This window comes from Tachyglossus aculeatus, chromosome X1, assembly GCF_015852505.1.
Source record: "Tachyglossus aculeatus isolate mTacAcu1 chromosome X1, mTacAcu1.pri, whole genome shotgun sequence".
In the NCBI taxonomy this organism is placed as follows: domain Eukaryota; kingdom Metazoa; phylum Chordata; class Mammalia; order Monotremata; family Tachyglossidae; genus Tachyglossus; species Tachyglossus aculeatus.
The window spans coordinates 79324668-79345366 of record NC_052101.1 but is presented as its reverse complement, the minus strand read 5'-3'; the positions used below and the strand labels follow the sequence as shown (position 1 = coordinate 79345366).

General features: G+C 38.9%; 1 protein-coding gene across 5 annotated transcripts in view; it reads right to left on the bottom strand.

Annotated features, from left to right (window-relative positions):
- Positions 1-20699, bottom strand: part of DCP1A (decapping mRNA 1A) — a 125762-nt gene that overhangs the window by 16026 nt on the left and 89037 nt on the right. For all 5 annotated transcript variants that reach the window (XM_038772850.1, XM_038772851.1, XM_038772852.1 and 2 more), the window contains exons 7-8: positions 8437-8503; positions 3459-3597 (exon numbers count right to left, since the gene is read on the bottom strand). In XM_038772850.1, the coding sequence (XP_038628778.1) occupies positions 3459-3597; positions 8437-8503 (206 nt within the window). The remainder of the gene's footprint in view (positions 1-3458; positions 3598-8436; positions 8504-20699) is intronic.

Here is a 20699-nt window from a genome sequence, read left to right as displayed (position 1 = left end):
TCTACCAATCTCATATGGGCTGCCCAGGAGGATTACTGTATGAGCCATCTGGAGTGTACCAGACAGATAAGTAGTTCCCTCTCAAATATTAAAATACAAATGCATGTGTCATTATCAACTTGAATGCTCTGGAACTATTTGGAAAGACGGCAGGCATGCTCTGACAGGAAGAACTCTTTTTTATTGAAGCCATGTTTGTTTATTTACTGTTCAAATAGGAGAATGTGCCAAAAAAGAAGCAAATCATCAAATATTGGGCTCTGTTCTCAATCTATGCTAGAAGTTTAGTTTCTAATCTATTCCTAGGTATTATTTTATTCAGCCTACACTTTGGGTATTTTCTCTCAACAGACATTATTAAATTCTGCATATTTTTCTCCTTGACATTTTTTATGCAATCAAAAATTACCAAAGATAGGACCATATGGTTCACTTTTATTCTTTGGATGACTTAGTAAGCTAAAGAACACTTTTTACTTTTTTTTTTTTAATCTCTTTCAATGCATTTCTTTCATTACCAGATGCCTCTAAAACCAAGAAAAAGATGAGAAATCAGCAACACTCCAGCAATGGCTCCGAGTGCAGCTTTTCTTTGAACTTGCAATTTTCTCCAGGCAGAGGGAGAAAAGTGGCAATCAAGACTCAGACCCTCCTTGAGAAACAAAATTCTTCAAAGTGAAGAGATTTTTTAAAGAAAACCACTAATAGACCTGGCCCAAGATTTGGAGGACACATGAGAAGAGATATTCCTAGAATTCAAATCAGTGTCTTGGGAAGCAGAAATTGATTAGGAGGACCCAACTTTGCTTGGATGGGAACTTGGTGCTGCTGCCATGGAGAAATTACAAGGTTTGGTCATTGTCACAGGCAGAGACCATTGCTCTCAGACAAAGTTTTCCAAGTAAGGAATTTTGGAAGGCAGGTTTCTAATGTTCTGAAAGGTTCCAGTATTAGCCAGGTAAGGATCCTGTGAGGTCTTGGAGACTTACTGATGAATTCCCTAGGGAGTGAGTATCCTTTAAGAGAAAGGGGCCCTGAATAGAGCATGGAGGGATATCCACAGTTAGGGCATGGGAGGCAGAGGAAGAGTCTCCAAAAGAAACTGAAAAGGATTAATCAGAGAGGTAAAAAAAAAAAGAAGCAGGAGAGGGCAGCATCAGCGCAATCAAGACAGAATAGTGTTTCCAGGAGAAGGGAGTAGTCCACAGTGTCCAAAGCAGCCAAGAGGTCAAGGAGGATTAGGCCAGGGTAGAGTCTATTAGATTGGGTGAGCTGGAGATCATTGGGGACATTGAAGAGAGTAGTCTCAGTGGGGTGAAGTGTTGATAGCAGCATGGAGTAGTGGATAGATCATGGGCCTGGGAGTCAGAAGGTCATGGGTTCTAATCCCAGCTTTGCCACTTGTCTGCTGTGTGTCCTTGGGCAAGTCACCTCACTTCTCTGTGCCTCAGTAACCTCATCTGTAAAATGGGGATTGTTAGATTGTGATTGTGAGCCCTACGTGGGACACTGTGTCCAACCCGATCTCCTTGCATCCACCCCAGCGCTTCGTACAGTGCCTGGCAAATAGTAAGCACTTAACAAATATCATGATTATTATTATTATGCCATGTTGGTCAATCTGCAGATATAGACTCCTACTTTCCTGCTGGGATGCATCAATCGTTGTCTGAGGCTTTGGCTCGTTATACTCTTGGAACATCTATTCTGGCCTCCTGCCTTTCAAGTTCCCAATTTCAGCTCACCATACAGCAGCTGTTTAGGGACCACACTGTCTTCTATTTTCCTCACGTCTCTCAAAGGAAGTGTCAGCCTTCTTGATTTGATTTTCTATTTCCTCGTCTATTGTTACACTCTGGTCAGTGTGCTTCCTAAATAACAGAATTCTTTGACAGCCTTTAGGTGTCTGTTGCCAATACAGATTATTGATTGTGGATACGGCCTCCCTGGGACAGATTGATCCATTAACTCAGTTTTCTTTAGACTTATCTGTTAGCCCAAATCGCTTGGCAGATTCAGTGAAGCAAGTTTATTATCATTTGCATGTTTTCTTGGGTGTATGCCCTTAGGGTGCAGTCATCTGCTTACAGCAATTTCTGAGTGACTTGTCTCTAGAACTTTGGATGATACCTGCAGATTGCTGAGTTTTCCAGAGGTGGAAGTAATGCTCGAACACTTGCATAGAGATCTCTTATAGTATCTTCCAGCAAGGCTGCAGAGAATAAGATGAATGGGGCCAACTCCACTCCATAACCCTGCTTTACTCCAGTGACAAACCTGCTCGGACACAGCCAGCCAGGCCATCATGAAGTCAATGCAGAATCTGAAGGAACTTTTCTGGGCAGCCAAATTAAGTAGTTTACTGACGGTGTCAAATGATCTCTTAAGGGCTCTGAAACCTGAATAAAAGTATCGTTGCAGCTCCCTGCACTTTTCCTCATGTGATGCAAAAATCCTATCTGTGCTGCTCTACAAGGGGACATTTCACCCAGAACAGTCTACTGATGAGCTGAATTTACTTTGGCGAGGCAGGCAATTTTTAGGGACAACTTTTTTTTATTCCCTTTCCCCATTTGACGTGAGCAGTGCATTCCTAGATAGGGTTGAAAGATATCCAAAGTGCTGCTAAGAGAGGCTGCTGCCTCTTCAGCAATCAAAAGACTGATATCTTGAACTGCCTGCTCACAAAAGACTTTGAGTGCAGGTATAAAAGCATCCCACCGCCTGTAGGACTTGGCTGTGTGATCTTTTTCCTTAGGGGTGATAGTTTGGTACTCTCTCATTTGGACACCCAGTTACTAACAGCAAGTTTGGCAAAATGGTTGGTTAGGGTATGCAGGTAGTCTGTGGCCATGGAACAGCTTATCTGGGCATGGAACAGTTTATCTCTAGACTGGAAGCTCCTTGTGGGCAGGGAATGTGTCTGTTCATTGTTCATTCATTCATTAGCATGTATTAAGCGCTTACTGTGTGCAGAGCACTGTACTAAGTGCTTGGGTAACTGTCACTCTTTATTGTTGTACTTCAAACGCTTAGTTCAGTGCTCTGCATACAGTAAGCACTTAATAAATACAACCAAATGAATGAATGAAAGTATAATACACCAATAAACAGTGACATTCTCTGCCCACAATGGGCTCACAGTCTAGAGGTGGAGAGACAGACATCAATACAAATAAATAAAATTACAGATATATGCGCAAATGCTGTGGGGCTGGTGGTGGGTGAGAGCAAAGGGAGCAAGTCAGGGTGATACAGAAGGAAGTGGGAGATGATGAAAAGTGGAGCTTAGTTTGGGAAGGCTTCTTGAAGGAGATGTGACATATGAAAGACAAATAGAAAATAAATAGAAAAATAAATAGAAGAAAATTTTATATTAATACACATAATATTTTCATACACATAAATCTCTCTAGTTCCTTCCCCAAGCCTCAAACCAATTCCCCCCAAAACCTTACTCGTTCATATTCTTCCCGGGCTTTAACCAGCATTTCCAGGACATCAACATGTTGACTTTCATCATCATCAGGATCTTGGCTGGCAAGTTGTCCGGCACGAATAAGTTGGTGGTACAGTCGAGTTTCCTGTCGCACAGCTCTGAAATGTGGAAAAAAAATTCGTTCAGTAAAACTGCATTAACATATACAACATTGCAACAAAAATGGTGTAGTATACCATGAAAATGTCTGCAATTTGTCTTGTCTTATGCCATTGAGTCGTCTTCGACCCACAGTAATGCCATTCATTCAATCGTTTTTATTAAGTGCTTACTGTGTGCAGAGCACTGTACTAAGCGCTTGAACACATCTCTCCCAGAATGCCCCACTTCCATCAGCAATTGTTCTGGTAGTATATCCATAGAGTTTTCTTGGTAAAAATACGGAAGTGGTTTACTATTGCCTCCTTCCATGCAGTAAACTTGAGTGTTCACCTCTGATTCTCTCCCATGCCTTTGCTGCCTAGCACAGGGGAGTTTTGACTTACAGCAGATTGCCTTCCACTCGCTAGCCACTGCCCAACGTATGAATGGAATGGATATGTCTCTGCCTGACTCTCCCTCCTGTGGTAGAGTACTGGGAACTCTCCAAGTGAGACCCCGAGGCAGGGGGGAGGGCGAAATGTCTGCAATACTAAAGAATGATCAATCAGTGGTATTTACTGAGTGTCTGTGTGCAGGCCACTGTACTAAACAATTGGGAGTGTACAAGAGAATTAGTAGACATGATTTCTGCTCTCAAGGAGCTTATGATCTAGAGTAAGTTTACTCAGTTTTCTTCCATCTCTAAGCATTAAAACCCCACTACACCATTTAGCAATATAATGTATTTTTATGTAGACATACAATATTTTCTGGAAGCATTTATGATACTGCCTCCCTACTTTCCTGATATCTCTTCAACACACGTGAAATACAGAGGAGTGGAGAGCAGCAGAAATACATCCCTTACTTAATCAGAAGATAAAAGATGGAGAACGCTTAATCCCCCCACCCCGACCCCTGCCCAGTAACTCTCAAGGGTGCACTGTGATACCCTTGGGAGGTCTAGACAAACGAATCGAGTTGATTTCAAGATGTATAGCAATAGAGCAATGGTCAGTGGTGAATGTTTCTAGAACTAGCAGTAGGTGCTGAAACATATGCACATGAACCAGTTTTTTTTTTAAGGGTATTTGTTAAGCACTTTCTATGTGCCAGGTACTGTACTAAGGTTGGACACAGTCCATATCCCACATGGGGCTCTCAGTCCTAATCCCCATTTCACAGGTGAGGTAACTGAGGCACACAGAAGTTAAGTGATTTGCACAAGGTCACACAGCAGGCAAGTTGTGGAGCTAGAATTAGAAGCCAAGTGCTCTGACTCCCAGTCCTGTATTCTTTCCACTACAGACCACACTGCTTCTTTATCAACCAAAGTGGTAGCTCTGTACTAGCTGTTCAAAAACAACTGTGAGAAAGACACTGGTTTCTTAACATAACTATGTCACAACAAATTAACATTTAGTATTTTAAAAAAACGAAAAACAAAATCCTTTTCTCCTGCAAGAAATTCAGAACTATTTTGAATAAATGAGCTTTTACTGAAGTTGAGATCTGCATCATTTTGTATTGCTATGGAATACTAGAAGTTAGCGCTTTTGCCATTTTTCATTCAAATGAATGAAAATGACATATTTCATATTTAATAAGACAAAAATGAAGGATTCAACCTGATATACTGAGCAAAGAATCAGGAATATAGTTACATAACTTTACAATTCATTTGTCAACTTTAAATCCATTAGGTTTCCTAAAAGACTCAAGTATGTACTAACACAGCTTCATAACTGGACAATATCAGGGCAGGATGTGTCATCAGAGTGAAAGGATGCTGTGTAACAATAAGTGACTTCTTAACTCTTCTGGACTCTAGACAAAGCCCGTTGTGGGCAGGGAATGTGTCTATTTACTGTTGTATTTTACTCTCCCATGTGCTTAATTCAGTGCTCTGCACACAGTAAGCACTCAAATACAATTAAATGAATGAATGACTTGTTCAAGGTCACACAGCAACTAATTTAGGACAACCAAAGGCCCTCTTGAAGTCACTGAAACAAATTATAAAAATATTACAGTACAGGGGTAAAGCTGATTCCCTAGTAAGCTTAGAAGTAGTGGCTGTTATGATTTAGGGCATTATTACAGTTTTAGAGAACCTATATAACAGGATTTTTGCAAGAAGGCTAGTCCATCAGATCATGAAGTGTCACAACTGCGACAGCTACAAAAGCACACTCATGAGGGGAAAATAGGCTACAAAGAAGAAGACTGTGAAAAGTCTTGGAGGTGTTTGTTCTTGGGTGAGTAGAATTCAACTGAGTAGTCTGGCTAAAGGCCAGAGAGATAATCTGGGCACCTCACTATTCATGATCTGGTGCGAAACTTGATTTTGGACAGCTGCATCATAAAGTGATTATATTCAAACACTATAAAATATGTAGATTTATCACCTCAAGAATTTTTCTGCCAAGTTTATAATTTGTGTTTATGATTAAATACTCCCCAAGGAGGGTAAATGAACAAAACTAGCATTCTTGATTATTTCCTTGGCATTCACAGGAAAGTAGTTATTTGCATAGGAATTTTCACAATTTTTCTATTTCTTGCACTACACTGTTGAGGTTCCTATTGTTAAAAATACAGTTTCTGCCAGACTAGAATTTCTCTGTTCCTTTATGAACATAATTTTTAAGAGGGTAAATATTTGAAAATGCTTTCTCCAAGTTTAGCCTGTATTTTTAACCTCACCATTCCAATGACCTGAAGGTGAATTCCAAATTTAGGAATAGTTCCATTCCAGGAAGAGAGAGATGCACGCGCGCGCGCGCGCGCGCGCACACACACACACACACACACACACAAAGATTTTTTAAATGTTATAAAAAAATTTCAGAATAAATCTCAGTTGCCTCCAGTGAGATTTTTTGATTGTACTGCACCTGTCAAACAGTGTTGAGAAACACTAAATATAATAGGGCAAGGTCTAAAAAAGCTTTACTTAAATTCTATCTAATAAGTTCCAGTCAGTAGAGGGGGTGCCGGGACTCTGACTTGCAGCAAGCTGAGCCTGGACAAGGGGAGGTTCTAGAGGCTAACCAAGGGAAGGAAGATAAAAATAGTTGTTTTTTTTTCCTCATTCTCTGTGACCAGTAAGACATTAATCAGGGAGTGAATGTTTGTCAAGGCTTCACTACCTCCCTGTTAACTAGGTCAGACACTAGGATACTTCAACATGGACACTTCATAACCTTCTTTTTAATCACTTATATCACTCCCTGATTTCCATCCCTACAAACTCAATGAAGCTATTTCCCTTTTGTCCCTTTATGTGTTTTAGTTCCTACTCTCTATTTCTTACTCTCTCTAATCCTTAGGACTCCAATCTTATCCTCCAATCCATTTATCACCTTCTTCCCCTTGAATGAACTGGTGTGACTTTCCTTAATGAAGAGGGGGCTCAATATTGTTTCCTCTAGATGTTGTTTCTTTAGTAAGACATAAATGGTGGTTAAAGTAAACCAGATATTTTCTTAGGACTTTCCTGCACTTCTGTAGCTGCTGGTACTGTGAAGTATAAGCAAATTTTTTTTACCATGCATTTCAATACTTGAACAGGATTTTTCTTGATTTAATCCTAGGAATGGAGAACTCATAAACTTATTATTAAACATAAACATATTAACTGGTTGTACAATCTTAGGCATGTCATTTTCTCTCTCTGAGCAATCCTGGTCCTCACTTTCTTTACCTGATGGGATGTTCTGAGGGTAAATAAAACCATTATACCTAAAAGGACCCCTGAGCTCTTGGGAGCAAAGAGATTCTGAAACTAAAAGGCATTTTAGGTAGGCAGCCAACATTTTCAAGATTCTGAAATAAATACTGATATTGAACATCCACAATATGACAGGTGCTGAGCTCTGTAAAGAGCCCCTGCCAGTGGATTTAACCTCTAACAGCCAAATACAAGGCTACTAGAAAACTAAGCTCAAGGAAAAAATGAGTGAGAATAGGAAGAAGCCATAAATAATTATTCCAAAACCAAGAGAGGGCCCTTTGTTCTCTCAAAAAATCTGATGCTTCCAAATAGGAAAGATTATTTACATAGTAAAATGCACCCAAAATTTCAAAGGTATTTAGCAAGCATTCAATTTTGATGTAATGTTACCTGAATATTAATAAAATGTGGCTCTCAAATTTCCCCTGGTCAGTGGCCCAGACTTTGTCATGACTTCTACTGAAGCCCAGATTACTCATCGCCCTTCGTCTTCCCGCATATATCTACTCCCTGATCTGAGTGGCTAAGCAAGTGCATATGCAAGGACGTTATGCACATATAAATTTACCTGTCAGAGCAAAATGACAGGTTGTGGACTCTATGGCCGGACTTGTGCTGAATTTAGAATCATTTGGGCATCCTTTAGGTAATGGATTCAGTTCAGCTGCTCAACAATTTTTAGCCACTTTTTCTAAGTGTCCAAGTGATTCCAAACGCAGGACAGAAGTCATAAATGAAAGAGCAGGTTTCCCTTCCTTCCACCTCAAGAGAGGAAAGTGATTCTTTGGATTTTCAATTGACTGCATGATGGAACTTTCCTTAGCATAAGCAATTGAAAGTACACTTTAATTCATCAGGACCCACTTTAAAGGTGATTTCTTTTTCTGGAGTTAAAATGGGGATGGGGGTTGGGGAGAGACAGCACACATTCATTCCATTATAGAGAAGTCAGGTAGAAACAAGTATACAGTAGTCTATTCTACTACCAGATAAAACAATTTAGAATCTTGGCAATGTAAAATTAACTCTATGATACATGCATAAAGAGTGCTATTTATCATTCAAGATTCATTCACTAGCAAATAAAATTCTGGAAATTGTCAGAAGAGAAGGTACTTACTCAAACATGAAGTGTGCAATGCGCATACAGTCCCTCTTGTCCTCAAAATAGATATTGTAAATTGACTCTTGAAAAAGAAGAGAAGAAAAGACCAAATGAGCTTCAAAAATGGTCAGGAAACAAAGGGCTGTTTAACCCCAACACTTGCTATTCCAAATTTTAGGCAGCCTTATTATACATAGTGGTTCAATAAAGAAGTAATATTTTCCAGTAAAGTAGGAATCCTGAAATGGGGGGGGATGTTTTATATAGTACATGTTCAAAATAAGAATTATGTTGCATTGAATTAGGATTACAAGTGAAATTTAAGAGGAAAAACAAAGAAATAGTTTCAGACATCTAATTAATTATATGCATGTTGTGACAAATCAAGCCACTTGAATCTTGAGAGTAATCATTTCAAAAATGTCAAGCACATTGAAGATTTCCAAACCTAAAGTAACCAAAATAGCTTCAAACAACATAAAATTGAGGTCTTTCACCTCTGGTGTATATTATGATTGAAGTTGAAAAGACATTACTTCCTTTCACTGCTTTGAACTTTGGAAAGGGCATAAAATTCTGTATCAGAGCAATATCTTAGTATATCTTAGAGCTACATGCAAATTAAAGGCAATTGTGTGGTAATAGTACCAAGTAAATCACTCACAATTTTCCAAGAAGTAGATTTTGAGAACCAAAGTAATTTTGCAAAACTAAACACAATGCCTGCTATTCAGGAGGGTGTCAGTAAATGCCATTGATTAGGGAAAACCTGGGGTTTTTTTTTAATTTAAAATTTTTATTGTTACGCGCAGCAAAGACTGCAGCAGCTACTAAGGCAGCTGTCTTCCAGATCATGGAGCTAAATAGAGGACAGCGTTGGCCCCATGATGTAATCACTTCAGCTGAAATTCATTCATTCAATCGTATTTACTGAGTGCTTACTGTGTGCAAATGACTGTACTAAGCGCTTGGGTGAGTACAATACAACAACAGAGACATTTCCTGCCCACAGCAAGCTCACTGTCTAGAGGATGGGTCTTGCATGTAAAAAACCTTGCTGTGCACCACACAACACGCTGTACTCCTCCATGGCCATTCGCTCATTGCACTCCAGCTTCCAATGGGAACACGGCTTGTAGGGAAGTGTGCAAGTGGTGCTGCATGAACCACTATCACTGAAATCAATTCCTTTGGCCAGGTTCTCAGTCCTGAAGTTGGACGCCGAGGCGCATCTGCCATCCTAGATGGGAGACTCCACCACTAAAGTGCAGCATGGATGAAATGGACAAAATCCTGTCCTTTTAGCAGGCAGCTTGGGAGGAAATTCTACAGAGATGGTAATAACACTTCAGTGTTGAAGCAAGATGAAGTAGTTAAAACCTGCCCAAGTATGAAGGAATGACCTACATTCTGACTTTTTAGGAACTCATTATTGCAATCACAACCATGATAATGCATTTAAATCTGGCAGCATTGCAACTGGATGAAAAAAATTTGAACTAGTATTTGACCACATAGGAATTTGAAATTCTATGAGCCAAAAAGGTGTACAAGAGAAACACCACTAATGAGGCAAAAGCCAACTAAGTACACTGTAATCTGAGTTTAGGGAACCTCCAGGTTAGAAGAGGCTTTCTTCTAAAAACTCTAGTTCAAAATATTGCCCAAAGACTGGAAATCTCTAGTAAGTAACTTCTTGCAAGTGTTAAATAGGCTACAAAGAGGCTTTTCAGAATTTCTACTATATCTAATACCCTTAAGGGTCTGTTTTTCCTAACAGACTTTAATCTCTAGGCAAAACAGCACAGCTTTTACAAATAGCAAATATAAGTTGCTTGAAAAAAAAATCAATAGAGATGGCTTGAAGGCAAACACAACTTGGATGGTATACAATATATACTTTTTTTAGTCAGTAATGGAGTTGAAACACATATGCTTGTGGTATCTCATATGTAGGTAATTTTGTATGATTTTAGTAACCCCTTAAAAAGAAAGATACAATATGATTTTATCACAGTTGCTGAGAGAAAACCCTGGTTCATTTTCAATTTTTTTTTCTTCTATATGAGCAAGAATACATCATAATTTAATAATAAAAAAGCATGCCTTCCTGTCTCACATTATCAATAAGGAGGCCCAAAACAGAGCTTCTTCAAAAGCATGTTTGTTGAAGAAATAAAGATAAAGAACCTGTAATGATAGCTTAATGGGTAAAATGATAAGGTTCACACTCAATTCTGCCAAAAGCAGACCTGCTGAGGCTCAGAGATGCATTCAAAAACCAGCTCTGTCTGCCAACATATCAAATGCTTCACTTCATGCAACTGGCAAGGAGTCACAGGGAGTTACCATTAAGTCTGTCAATGTCATTCATGAGAAAACACAGACAACTAGCCAGATAGTGTCCTGCAAGGATTTTAGTGATCTCCAAACTAAACCTACAGTGTTTTCTCTTTTAAGATATGAAGGCATAGCTCACACTTTGCAACACATCAAATGTATCTTAAAGTTGCTCAGTATTTTGAGCATTTGGAGAAATGCTGCTTACTTCATATTTCTATACATGGCAGTAATGAACGTGAAACAATTGTTCTTAAAATACTTGAGAGAAAGCCCACAGTGTGTGGTCTCAAAATACAATTCCAAATTCAATATTAGGGGGATGCTAAATATCTGTTTGTCTTGAAGACTATTTTTAATTTAGATTTTTTTGTATTTGTGAATTCATGCCCTTTCTGATTATGCAATTTAATACATGCACAATCAAAATCCTCTATACATACTGCATTTATACCTACGATTGCCAACCATAAAGTAATTTCTTTTTCACAGAAGAACTCCAGAAACAGCAGCAAAAATGATTAAGGGGATGGAAGGTTGCATCTTTGAGGAAAAGTTAAAGGAGCTGGGATGTCTAAATTTATTTCTCAGCATAGAAGGGGAAAAAAGGGCCAGGGGCAACTTGACTGACTTCTATTATGTAAGGGACTAATTATAATGATCAAGATGCTGACCAGTAGCACTAGTCATAATGGTGGGAGAAGTGAGAGACTGACCAGAGACTGAAAGGCCCTAGAGGCACCAAAAGTTCTGGGCAAAAATCTCCACCAGTACCAACAATAAAAAATGTCTCAGACTCTTAAGCATATGCATATACTTGGAGTCCAGTCAAAACAGTCAAAAATGTCTTCAGCTTGAGGTGACATTTTTCTAACTACAAATAATCCCTTTCCTCTTTTTTAGGTGGTATTTAAGCGCTTACTATGTGCCAGGCACATAAGCAGCGTGGCTCAGTGGAAAGAGCACGGGCTTTGGAGTCAGGGGTCATGGGTTCAAATCCCGGCTCCACCAATTGTCAGCTGTGTGACTTTGGGCAAGTAACTTAACTTCTCTGTGCCTCAGTTACCTCATCTGTAAAATGGGGATTAAGACTGTGAGCCCCCCGTGCGATAACTTGATCACCATGTAACCTCCCCAGTGCTTAGAACAGTGCTTTGCACATAGTAAGCACTTAATAAATGCCATCATTATTTATTTTATTATTAGTACTATGCACTGGGGTAGATAAAGGTAATCAGGGTGGAAACAGACCATGTACCACATGGGGCTCATAGTCTGAATCCCCATTTTACAGATGAGGTAACTGAGGCATAGAGAAGTTAAGTGATTTGTCCAAGGTCACAGAATAGACATGTGGCAGAACCAGCATTAGAACCCAGGTCCTTGCTCTTTCCACTAGGCCATGTTGCATCCTCATGAGTATGGTCCTGTTAGGTTGGTGACTCAGCCAAGGATGTCCTACTGCTTAACAGTTTCTTTTTTCTACGGATGTCTAACTGCTCTTGGTCTCTGCAGTGAAAATACTTAGAGAAAAGGAGTTTAAATTATACCAAGAAACACTTGCTAGGTCATGGAAAAAACTTCTTTAAAAGCTAAATGGGATTAAATACTGGAACTTTAATGGAACTGATAGAAATACATTTTTCTTCAGTGAGGGTAGCACTACATAGAGAGAGTGAACTCAACTATGTAACCTTTGAGTTTCCTCATGTCTGTCCAGGGCAAAGGTATTTGTGAAACATGTATTTTAGGCCTGAAACTACATGGGCCCAGCCCCAAACCAAGTCCCAAGTAAACAGAGTGTTAGCTCCTCTATGTGTAGAGAATGTGTCATTTCTTTATTCTGCATTTCCCAAGCACCTAAGTCCAGTGCATCATACTGTGCTCAGTAAATGCTACCTCTGTTAGGACTATTGAGTCAGGGCTTACTATTACCATTAAGATACAAGCAGATCATATCTCACAAATCACAGTTCTCCCAATTGTCAAAGCCCTTCTGAAATCACATCACCAACAAGAAGCTTCTCCCAATTGATTTCTAATATCCCCAGTTTATATTTCCCTAACTACCATATCCAACACTCCCATGCCACTTGAGCATTTAAGTACCTTCAACATCTTATATAGCCCATTACCTAAGCACTAATTCATGTACATATTCCCTTTCCCTTCTCTCTGTAAATGATTTTATTGTCTGTTTTCCCTACCAGATCATAAGCTCCTTGAGGGGAGGGATCCTGTCTATTTGCTCTATTTATCCCTCCAGGTGTTCAATAAATATGATTGAGAAGAAGTACCATGACTGCCTTTCCAGCTGCATCCAATTTAGAACAGTGCTTGGCACATAGTAAGCGCTTAACAAATGCCATTATTATTATTATTATTATTATTATTATTATTAGAGACCTTTTGGTAGTTAGCTCCCCTCCATATGTTTGCAGATCACAAGCACACATGCAACTTCCCTCACTGATGGAATAGAAGGGTGGAAAAGCACAGCCAAGGCAAAGGGATCTTTGATATTCACAATCGTTGTTGATAGGCCTGAGGCTATTTTGGGCTTGGTAAGATTTTGGCGGAGTTAATGAGAGGAAAAAACCCAAAGGACATTATATGAATTAATTCAGCAGCTTTGTCCCTTTTTACTAACATGTAAATAATGAATTTAATTTCCAAAATAAAAGGCGCCAATTATCTCCCTATTCCATCCTGAAAACTAATCAACACATAAAGCAATCAGGTAGTTACTGACTATCCTCAGGCAGATTCCCTTGCTGTAGTTTATGTACTTGCCTAGTTTTTTTTTTAAGTCAGAAATGGGTCATACAACAGATGTGGTTGATATATTCAAATTTGGTTGCTTTAACATAATTCTGCTGTAAAGGAAAAATCAATATGAACTAACCATACAAGACATCTAAATGCAGTCACTACCTAATGTGAAATGGCTATTAAGTTCTTCAATGAAGCACTGAAATAAAAGTAAACATACATAAGAATCTATCATTCCTTTTAAATTACCAAATGTTATCTCCTGCTAAACTCAAGGAAACATGAAAAAAACAGAATATATGGAGCATTCATCTAAACCACAAACTGTCAAGATTTCTTACCTCAGGAGACGTCTCCACTAACTGTGACTATTCCACTGTAGTATTTATTGCCACCAATAAGAAAATCCTAAAGCCTTGCTGGGTAGGGCACCCCGGCTCCCTGCCTCAAAAACTTCCAAGTCACGGTCATGGCTGTGGCCAAAACATAGTTCAAGAAAGGTGATGGGGGTAATTTTTCCTTTCCAGTATCTGCAACCTCAATACTGCTTAATGATGTAAGCTCCTTGAGGGCAGGGACTGTGTCTTCTAACTCTATTCTAATGCAAGAATTAATTACTCCAGAGTAATTAATAGTTACCCAATTGTAATTCTATACCATCCAAACCCTTAATACAATGATTTGCACACAGTAGGTGCTCAATAATAACTATTGATTATTGAGTGCCTACTGTGCCAAGGGCACTGTACTAGGTGCTTAGAGAAAATAAAAAAAAAAATAGCCCAAGATGTGACCCTTTCCCTCAAGGAGTTTTTAATTTAAAGGGGATGGTGGAGCAGGAGAGGTTCACGGGCAAATACATAGTGAGACTAGATTCCGGGTCTAGACCACTCTGCTCCACAGATGGACAATCCAACATAAGATCAGGGAGCAATGGGTAAGAAACAGGAAAGTTGAGAGTGTGGGACAATTAAACGATCTGAGGTGTAGTAAGCAGGGGAGGAGAGCAGAAAGCAAACTAATGGCACAGCATGGTCTAGAGGAAAAACCATGGGCCTTGGAAGTCAGAGGACCTGGGTTCTAATCCCAGCTTCACCACTGGCCTGCCGTATGACCTTGGGCAAGTCACAACTTCTCTGTGCCTCAGTTTCTTCATCTGTAAAATGGGGATTCAATACCTGTTCTCCTTCCTACTTATACTGTGAGCCCCCCCGTGACAGAGGGATTGTGTCTGATCTGATTAACTTGTATCTACCCCAGTGCTTAGAACAGGGCTTGACAAACACTGTAATTATCAAGTATTAATGGAAAGCCTTGACACCCTCCATTCGTCCTCTCCCAAACTCATATCATTCATTCATTCATTCAATCGTATTTATTGAGTGCTTACTGTGTGCAGAGCACTGTACTGAGCACTTGGGAAGTACAAGTTGGCAACATATAGAGATGGTCCATACCCAACAACGGGCTCTCAGTCTAGAGCGGGGAGACAGACAACAGAACAAAACATTTGGACAGGTGTCAAGTCATCAGAATAAACAGAAGTAAAGCTAGATGCACATCATTAACAAAATAAATAGAATAGTAAATATGTACAAGTAAAATAAATAGAGTAATAAATCTGTACAAACATATATACAGGTTCTGTGGGGAGGGGAAGGAGGTAGGGTGGAGGAGATGGTGGGGGTGGAGGAGATGGGGAGGGGGAGGAAAAGAATCTCTTTATACCAAATAAGTTAACTATAAATATTATTTTAAGACTCCGAAAGTAGAATTTTTTTTAAGTGAAATACCATCCTGAAGAAAGAGCTCTAGTTTATTGAGCCTCAAGGCACTATACTGGACATCTTTATTTAAACTGCCTAACCTGAAGGGGCTTAATGTTGTGGTTAATAAAGTCTGCAGATTAGGTTTTAATTTTTGAATTAGAAAAAAGAAAAATTTTTAAAGTACAAAATAACAAAAAATGAAATTTAATGCTGGAAAACTCTGCCACTTAGCTTTCCTTTTATGTAAGTAATTGCGATTACCTCTTCAGAGTGGTCTTTTCAGAGTGGAAAAAACTCAAATAATTGATTTAAAAAATGACTGATGATCCAAAACAGCATATCATAAAGTATGCCAAAATTATCTTTGAATTTTTAACTTCTGAGACACATAAACTAAATTGTTCCTTGACAACACAAATCTCTAAATAGCAATTTCAAATTGTTAGCAAATGCACATAAAATGTTCTGCTTCAAAAATACTGAAATGCTAATGGATTTTGTAAGGACACAAATAAGGTACTCAAGAGGAACAATTACTCTAATACAACTATGACTGAAAAAAAACCAAACAAGTTAAAAAAAATCTAGATTGGTACCATTCAGATAGCTCTCAGTCTCATACTAAGCTTTTCATAGTGTTGGTGCTTTTTCCTCTTTATAAATGTGGCAATAGCTTTCTCCTTATCTTGGTCCAGCTAATGCTGTTGTCATAGATCTATTCTCCTTCACCAAATCACAGAGACATGACAATATCAGTGCTCTTGTGGCTGGCTGGTAATGGAAGATTGCCTTTCTTCAGGTTAACTAAAATGACTGCACTGAACAGAGGTCAAGGATACAAGGCAGACAATTTAAGCTTTCTTTTTGTTTATAAATACCTGAAGTGAGTTGCATAGTTTTACTTTGGCTACAGAACTTGTATTTTAACATATCATAAAACTTCTCATAAGGAAGTTTACAGAAGTTTGCATGGCATTTTGGGTTTATAAGTGCCAAAAGCCAAAGACTATCAACCTTTTTGGTTGCTCTTACTTCTGCTCTGGGACTAACGACAAGCAGAGAAATAAAGGACAAACAGTGCCGTATTTTGATCCTCATCTTACTACAGAAACTTCCCTACTGGCATTCATATTTTCCAAATTGTGAAAATGAATCTCCCTGAGCTCTCAAGTGAACTCATTTTGATTCAAAATCCTCTAAGTCAAGAGCCCGATCTCCGATACAAAGGAAAAATAAGTGAAACAGAAAAAGAGGAATTCTTCTTCCAGGCCCTTAAAGGTATGTTTTTAAGATATTTACATATTCCATTGCTTTTGTTTTGGTCTCTTATTTTCTTCTCCCAAAGAATAGGCTCAAGACCAAATATATCAAAGTAAATGACACATGGGAGGAAGCATTTTCTTTAGGATATTAAAGAATTGATTCCAACTACACAATCATTTACTGCTTTTGTAAATTACATATTTGGGCATATTGCTAAAATATACCAATCCACAAAAAAGTAGAATATGTTTAGTTTGCTTTGGAAGGAAATGATCAAAAGAGTGAAAGTGTAATAAATCAACTTTTCTGGCTGAAGCAAAAGCAGAGTTTGATTTGTTCAAATATATAAAAAGCATTAAATAAAATGTTTACTTTCAGCAAGGGGTCAGAGAAGTGTGGACTGTTAAACTTGTTAAATGACTACCTTCAAATAAAAGAATGTGAAACACAAAGAATAACTTTCTGGTATCTAATCAATATGGGAACTGGTACAAATGACAGAATGAAAACTATTTTGTTTGAAAGACAAGTATACTACCCAAAACATGTATTATGTTCCTTACTCAGGGAGAGATACTGTATTCTTCTCAACTGCAAATGCTAGGCGAAATATGAAAATTCACATACACTTACTGGTAAATAATTTTTTTTGAGTTATCTAGTATAAAGCCAAAGCATTTATAACTCAAGCTTTAAAAGAATAACTCTTTGCATCCTGTCAAACTGGAGATTTTAAAGCATTAATCTTGATCATGCTTGCCAGCTGTGGGATTTGACAATTAGAAATCAGTTAGCATTATGAAGAAACAAACAAAAACCCCCAAACCCAAGTTGCTTGGAAGCTGATGTGATGATGTACTTTATCAACATTACAAACTTCGTTATGTTGATTATACAAATACCTTTAGCTAGTAAGCCAAATCTTTAGTTAAAGGAACCTTTTTTTTTTTAACAGATTGCTAGGGTATTTAGTGTAGTGCACATTTGTAAATGAAATATAATTATCTTGGAACTAGGGGCATTTAATTTCCAACTGTGGCACCCCAAAAAAGAGAGGAAGAATGTTACAAATGAATACAATGTCCAGGAATGAACAACAAAATAAACAAGTCTGAAACAAGATCAATGTGATATTAAACCATTAAACGTTTGGGTTTATCTACCTAACTGGAATATTACCTCACAGTCATTTGAAGAGATAATAGTCTGTTACGCATTTAACAAAGTTGTGTAGCAGACTAATTATGGGGAAACATTTTCCTGCTTCCTTTTAATTCTGAATTTCAGCTAATCAGGTTTCTTTGATCATTTAAAATAATTTCTTTCACATTTATAGGCATTCTGCCATTGGAACTATCTGCCACTGTAATAAAGCAGGTCAGTTTGATGAAACAGAGGAGATTCACCAAATGTTATTTAGTGAAATGGAAATCAAAATCAGAACCTAGCTCTTAGGGCACCTAATTCCCCTCCCAAATAGCCTGGGAGAAGCATCAAGAGCCAAAGTAACACTGGTAAGAATTATCTGCCCCACCAATGGTAGGATAAAAAAATTTGTTCAACCATGCCTAAACTGGTCTTGCTTTAAGAAAATAGATCTTAACCTGAGACACCATAAATTTGAAAACAGAAAAAAAGGTAATCCATCATATGCTGAATCAAATTTTAACAATATCATGCATATATAGGACTTTCCAAACTTACAAATCTCATTTTGTCCTAATATTCTCTTAAAGATAGAGGGGCACAGGTTTTTCCATCCCCATTTTACAGAGGAGGAAGATAAAGCACACAGAGGTTGAATAATTGATTAAGGACATATGAGACCAGGAGTAGAACCCAGGTGTTCTACTTCCTGACTCATGCTCTTTCCATTAGATCATGCTGTCTGGGGGTTCAAGTGCCCACATCACTGCTCCCCAAGCCTCCAATCTGAGCTTCCAGATCATTCTATCCCCAAAGTTCCTTGTTAGAATGCTTTGACCCAGGGGTAATGCTTGCTTCAGAAACAGGGAGTATAAAAGCTACCTCACAGAATTACTAAAAATTCAATCAATCAATCAAACGTATTTATTGAGTGCTTACTGTGTGCAGAGCACTGTACTAAGCACTTGGGAAGTACAACCTTGCAACATATAGAGACAGTCCCTATCCAACAGTGGGCTGACAGTCTAGAAGGGGGAGACAGAGAACAAAACCAAACATACTAACAAAATAAAATAAATAGAATAGATAGGTACAAGTAAAATAAATAAATAGAGTAATAAATATGTACAAACATTCAATCATTCAGATTTATTGAGCACTTTGTGCAGAGCACTGTATTAAGCACTTGGGAAAGTACAATGTAACAGAGTTGATAGACTTGTTCTCTGCCCACAGCTTATTCAATTCAATATTCAATTTTCTTTTATAAGCTCCTTGTGAGCAGGGAACATGTCTACCAACTCTGTATTCTCCCAAGTGCTTAGTACAGTGCTCTGCACACATTAAGTGCTCAATTAATACAATCAATTGATTGCATTGCAAGTCTACATCTTCATTTACTTCCTTGTAAAGTGAAAAGGTGACCAAACCTGCATGATCTTTTTACAACTTGGAGATTGCCCATGAACATTATACTGATCAGAAGATTTATTTTTCATGACTCAGATTTTATGAAATATTTTATTTGACTTTGCTGTCCTGGTGTAAAAATAAGGCAGTGAAACTCAGTTCAGAGGTGCTCTTGAACAGCAGCAAAATTCCTTTGAATATACTGATCTGATATGCTGAAATTTAAGGATCTGTTCTTTTGCCTGGCGAAGGTTCTTTGGGACACATGTATGTCATGAAAACTTAAACCTAGGTGGGAATCTAGCTTTTTTTTTTTTTTAAACGACCAGCCAGATGTATGTGTCTCAATTGTTGAGCAAGGGTGACCGAGGAAGAGGGGAAGAGAATGATGCTGGGAGGGGGATTGCAGCTGCCAGGCTCTGCTTACAAAATGGTTTCCTTGAGGGCCAGGCCCTGTGGAGCCCTGGGTTTGGGTAGATAGCCAGAGCACCCTTTCTCTGCATAGCAGAGGTACCAGGAGCCATGGCCACTTCTGGGGTTGTGGCAGAGGCAGTAGCAACAGAATGTAGGGAGCCTTCTCCCTCTCCCCTTTCCCCATCACCTCCATCCACTCTAGCCCTTGGCTTCCCCTCCCCTTGAGTGATAATTACAGTGGTTCCAGCTCCAACCAAGGTTCTCCTGGCTCATCCTAGGGTTGTTTATGAAAAGAAGTTTCTGGCTTGGAAAGATATATCTCATTCCCTTCAGAATGTAAGCTCCTTAAGGGCAGGGAACATATCTACTAATTCTGTTGTATTGCAGTCAGTCAATCATATTTATTGAGTGCTAACTGTGTGCAGAGCACTGTACTAAGAGCTTGGGAGAGTAAAATATAACAGACATATTCCCTGCCCAAGACGATCTTACAGTCTAGAGGGGGTCAGACATTAAAAGAAATTTATTACAGATATGTACATATGTACTGTGGGGCTGGGAGGGGGGTGAATAAAGGGAGCAGGTCAGGGTGACGCAAAAAGGGAGTGACAGAAGAGGAAAGAAGGGCTTAGTTACAGAAGGCCTCTTGGAGGAGATGTGCCTTCAATAAGACTTTGAAAGGGGGATAGTAATTGCCCATCAGGTATCATGAGAGAAGGTGTTCCAGGCCTGAGGCAGGCTGTGGCAAAAGGGCAGTGATGAGATAAATGAGACTGAGGTACAGTGAGAAGGTCATCATTAGAGGAGTGAAGTGGGTGGGCTGGGTTCTGCGCAAGGTAAGCACTCAATAAATATGACTGATTGATTGACTGATTGATCCCATCTGTACTGGAAACTCCCACTGTGCAGAGCTCCAGGGATAGGCCAGAACAGCCATGGAAGCTATGGTGGGAGATAATAATAAGAATACTAATGGTGGCATTTATTAAGCACTTACTATGTGCAAAGCACTTTTCTAAGTGCTGGGGAGGTTACAAGGTGATCAGGTTGTCCCACGGGGGGCTCACAGTCTTAATCCCCATTACAGATGAGGTAACTGAGGCCCAGAGAAGTGAAGTGACTTGCCTGAAGTCACAAGCTGACAATTGGTGGAGCCAGGATTTG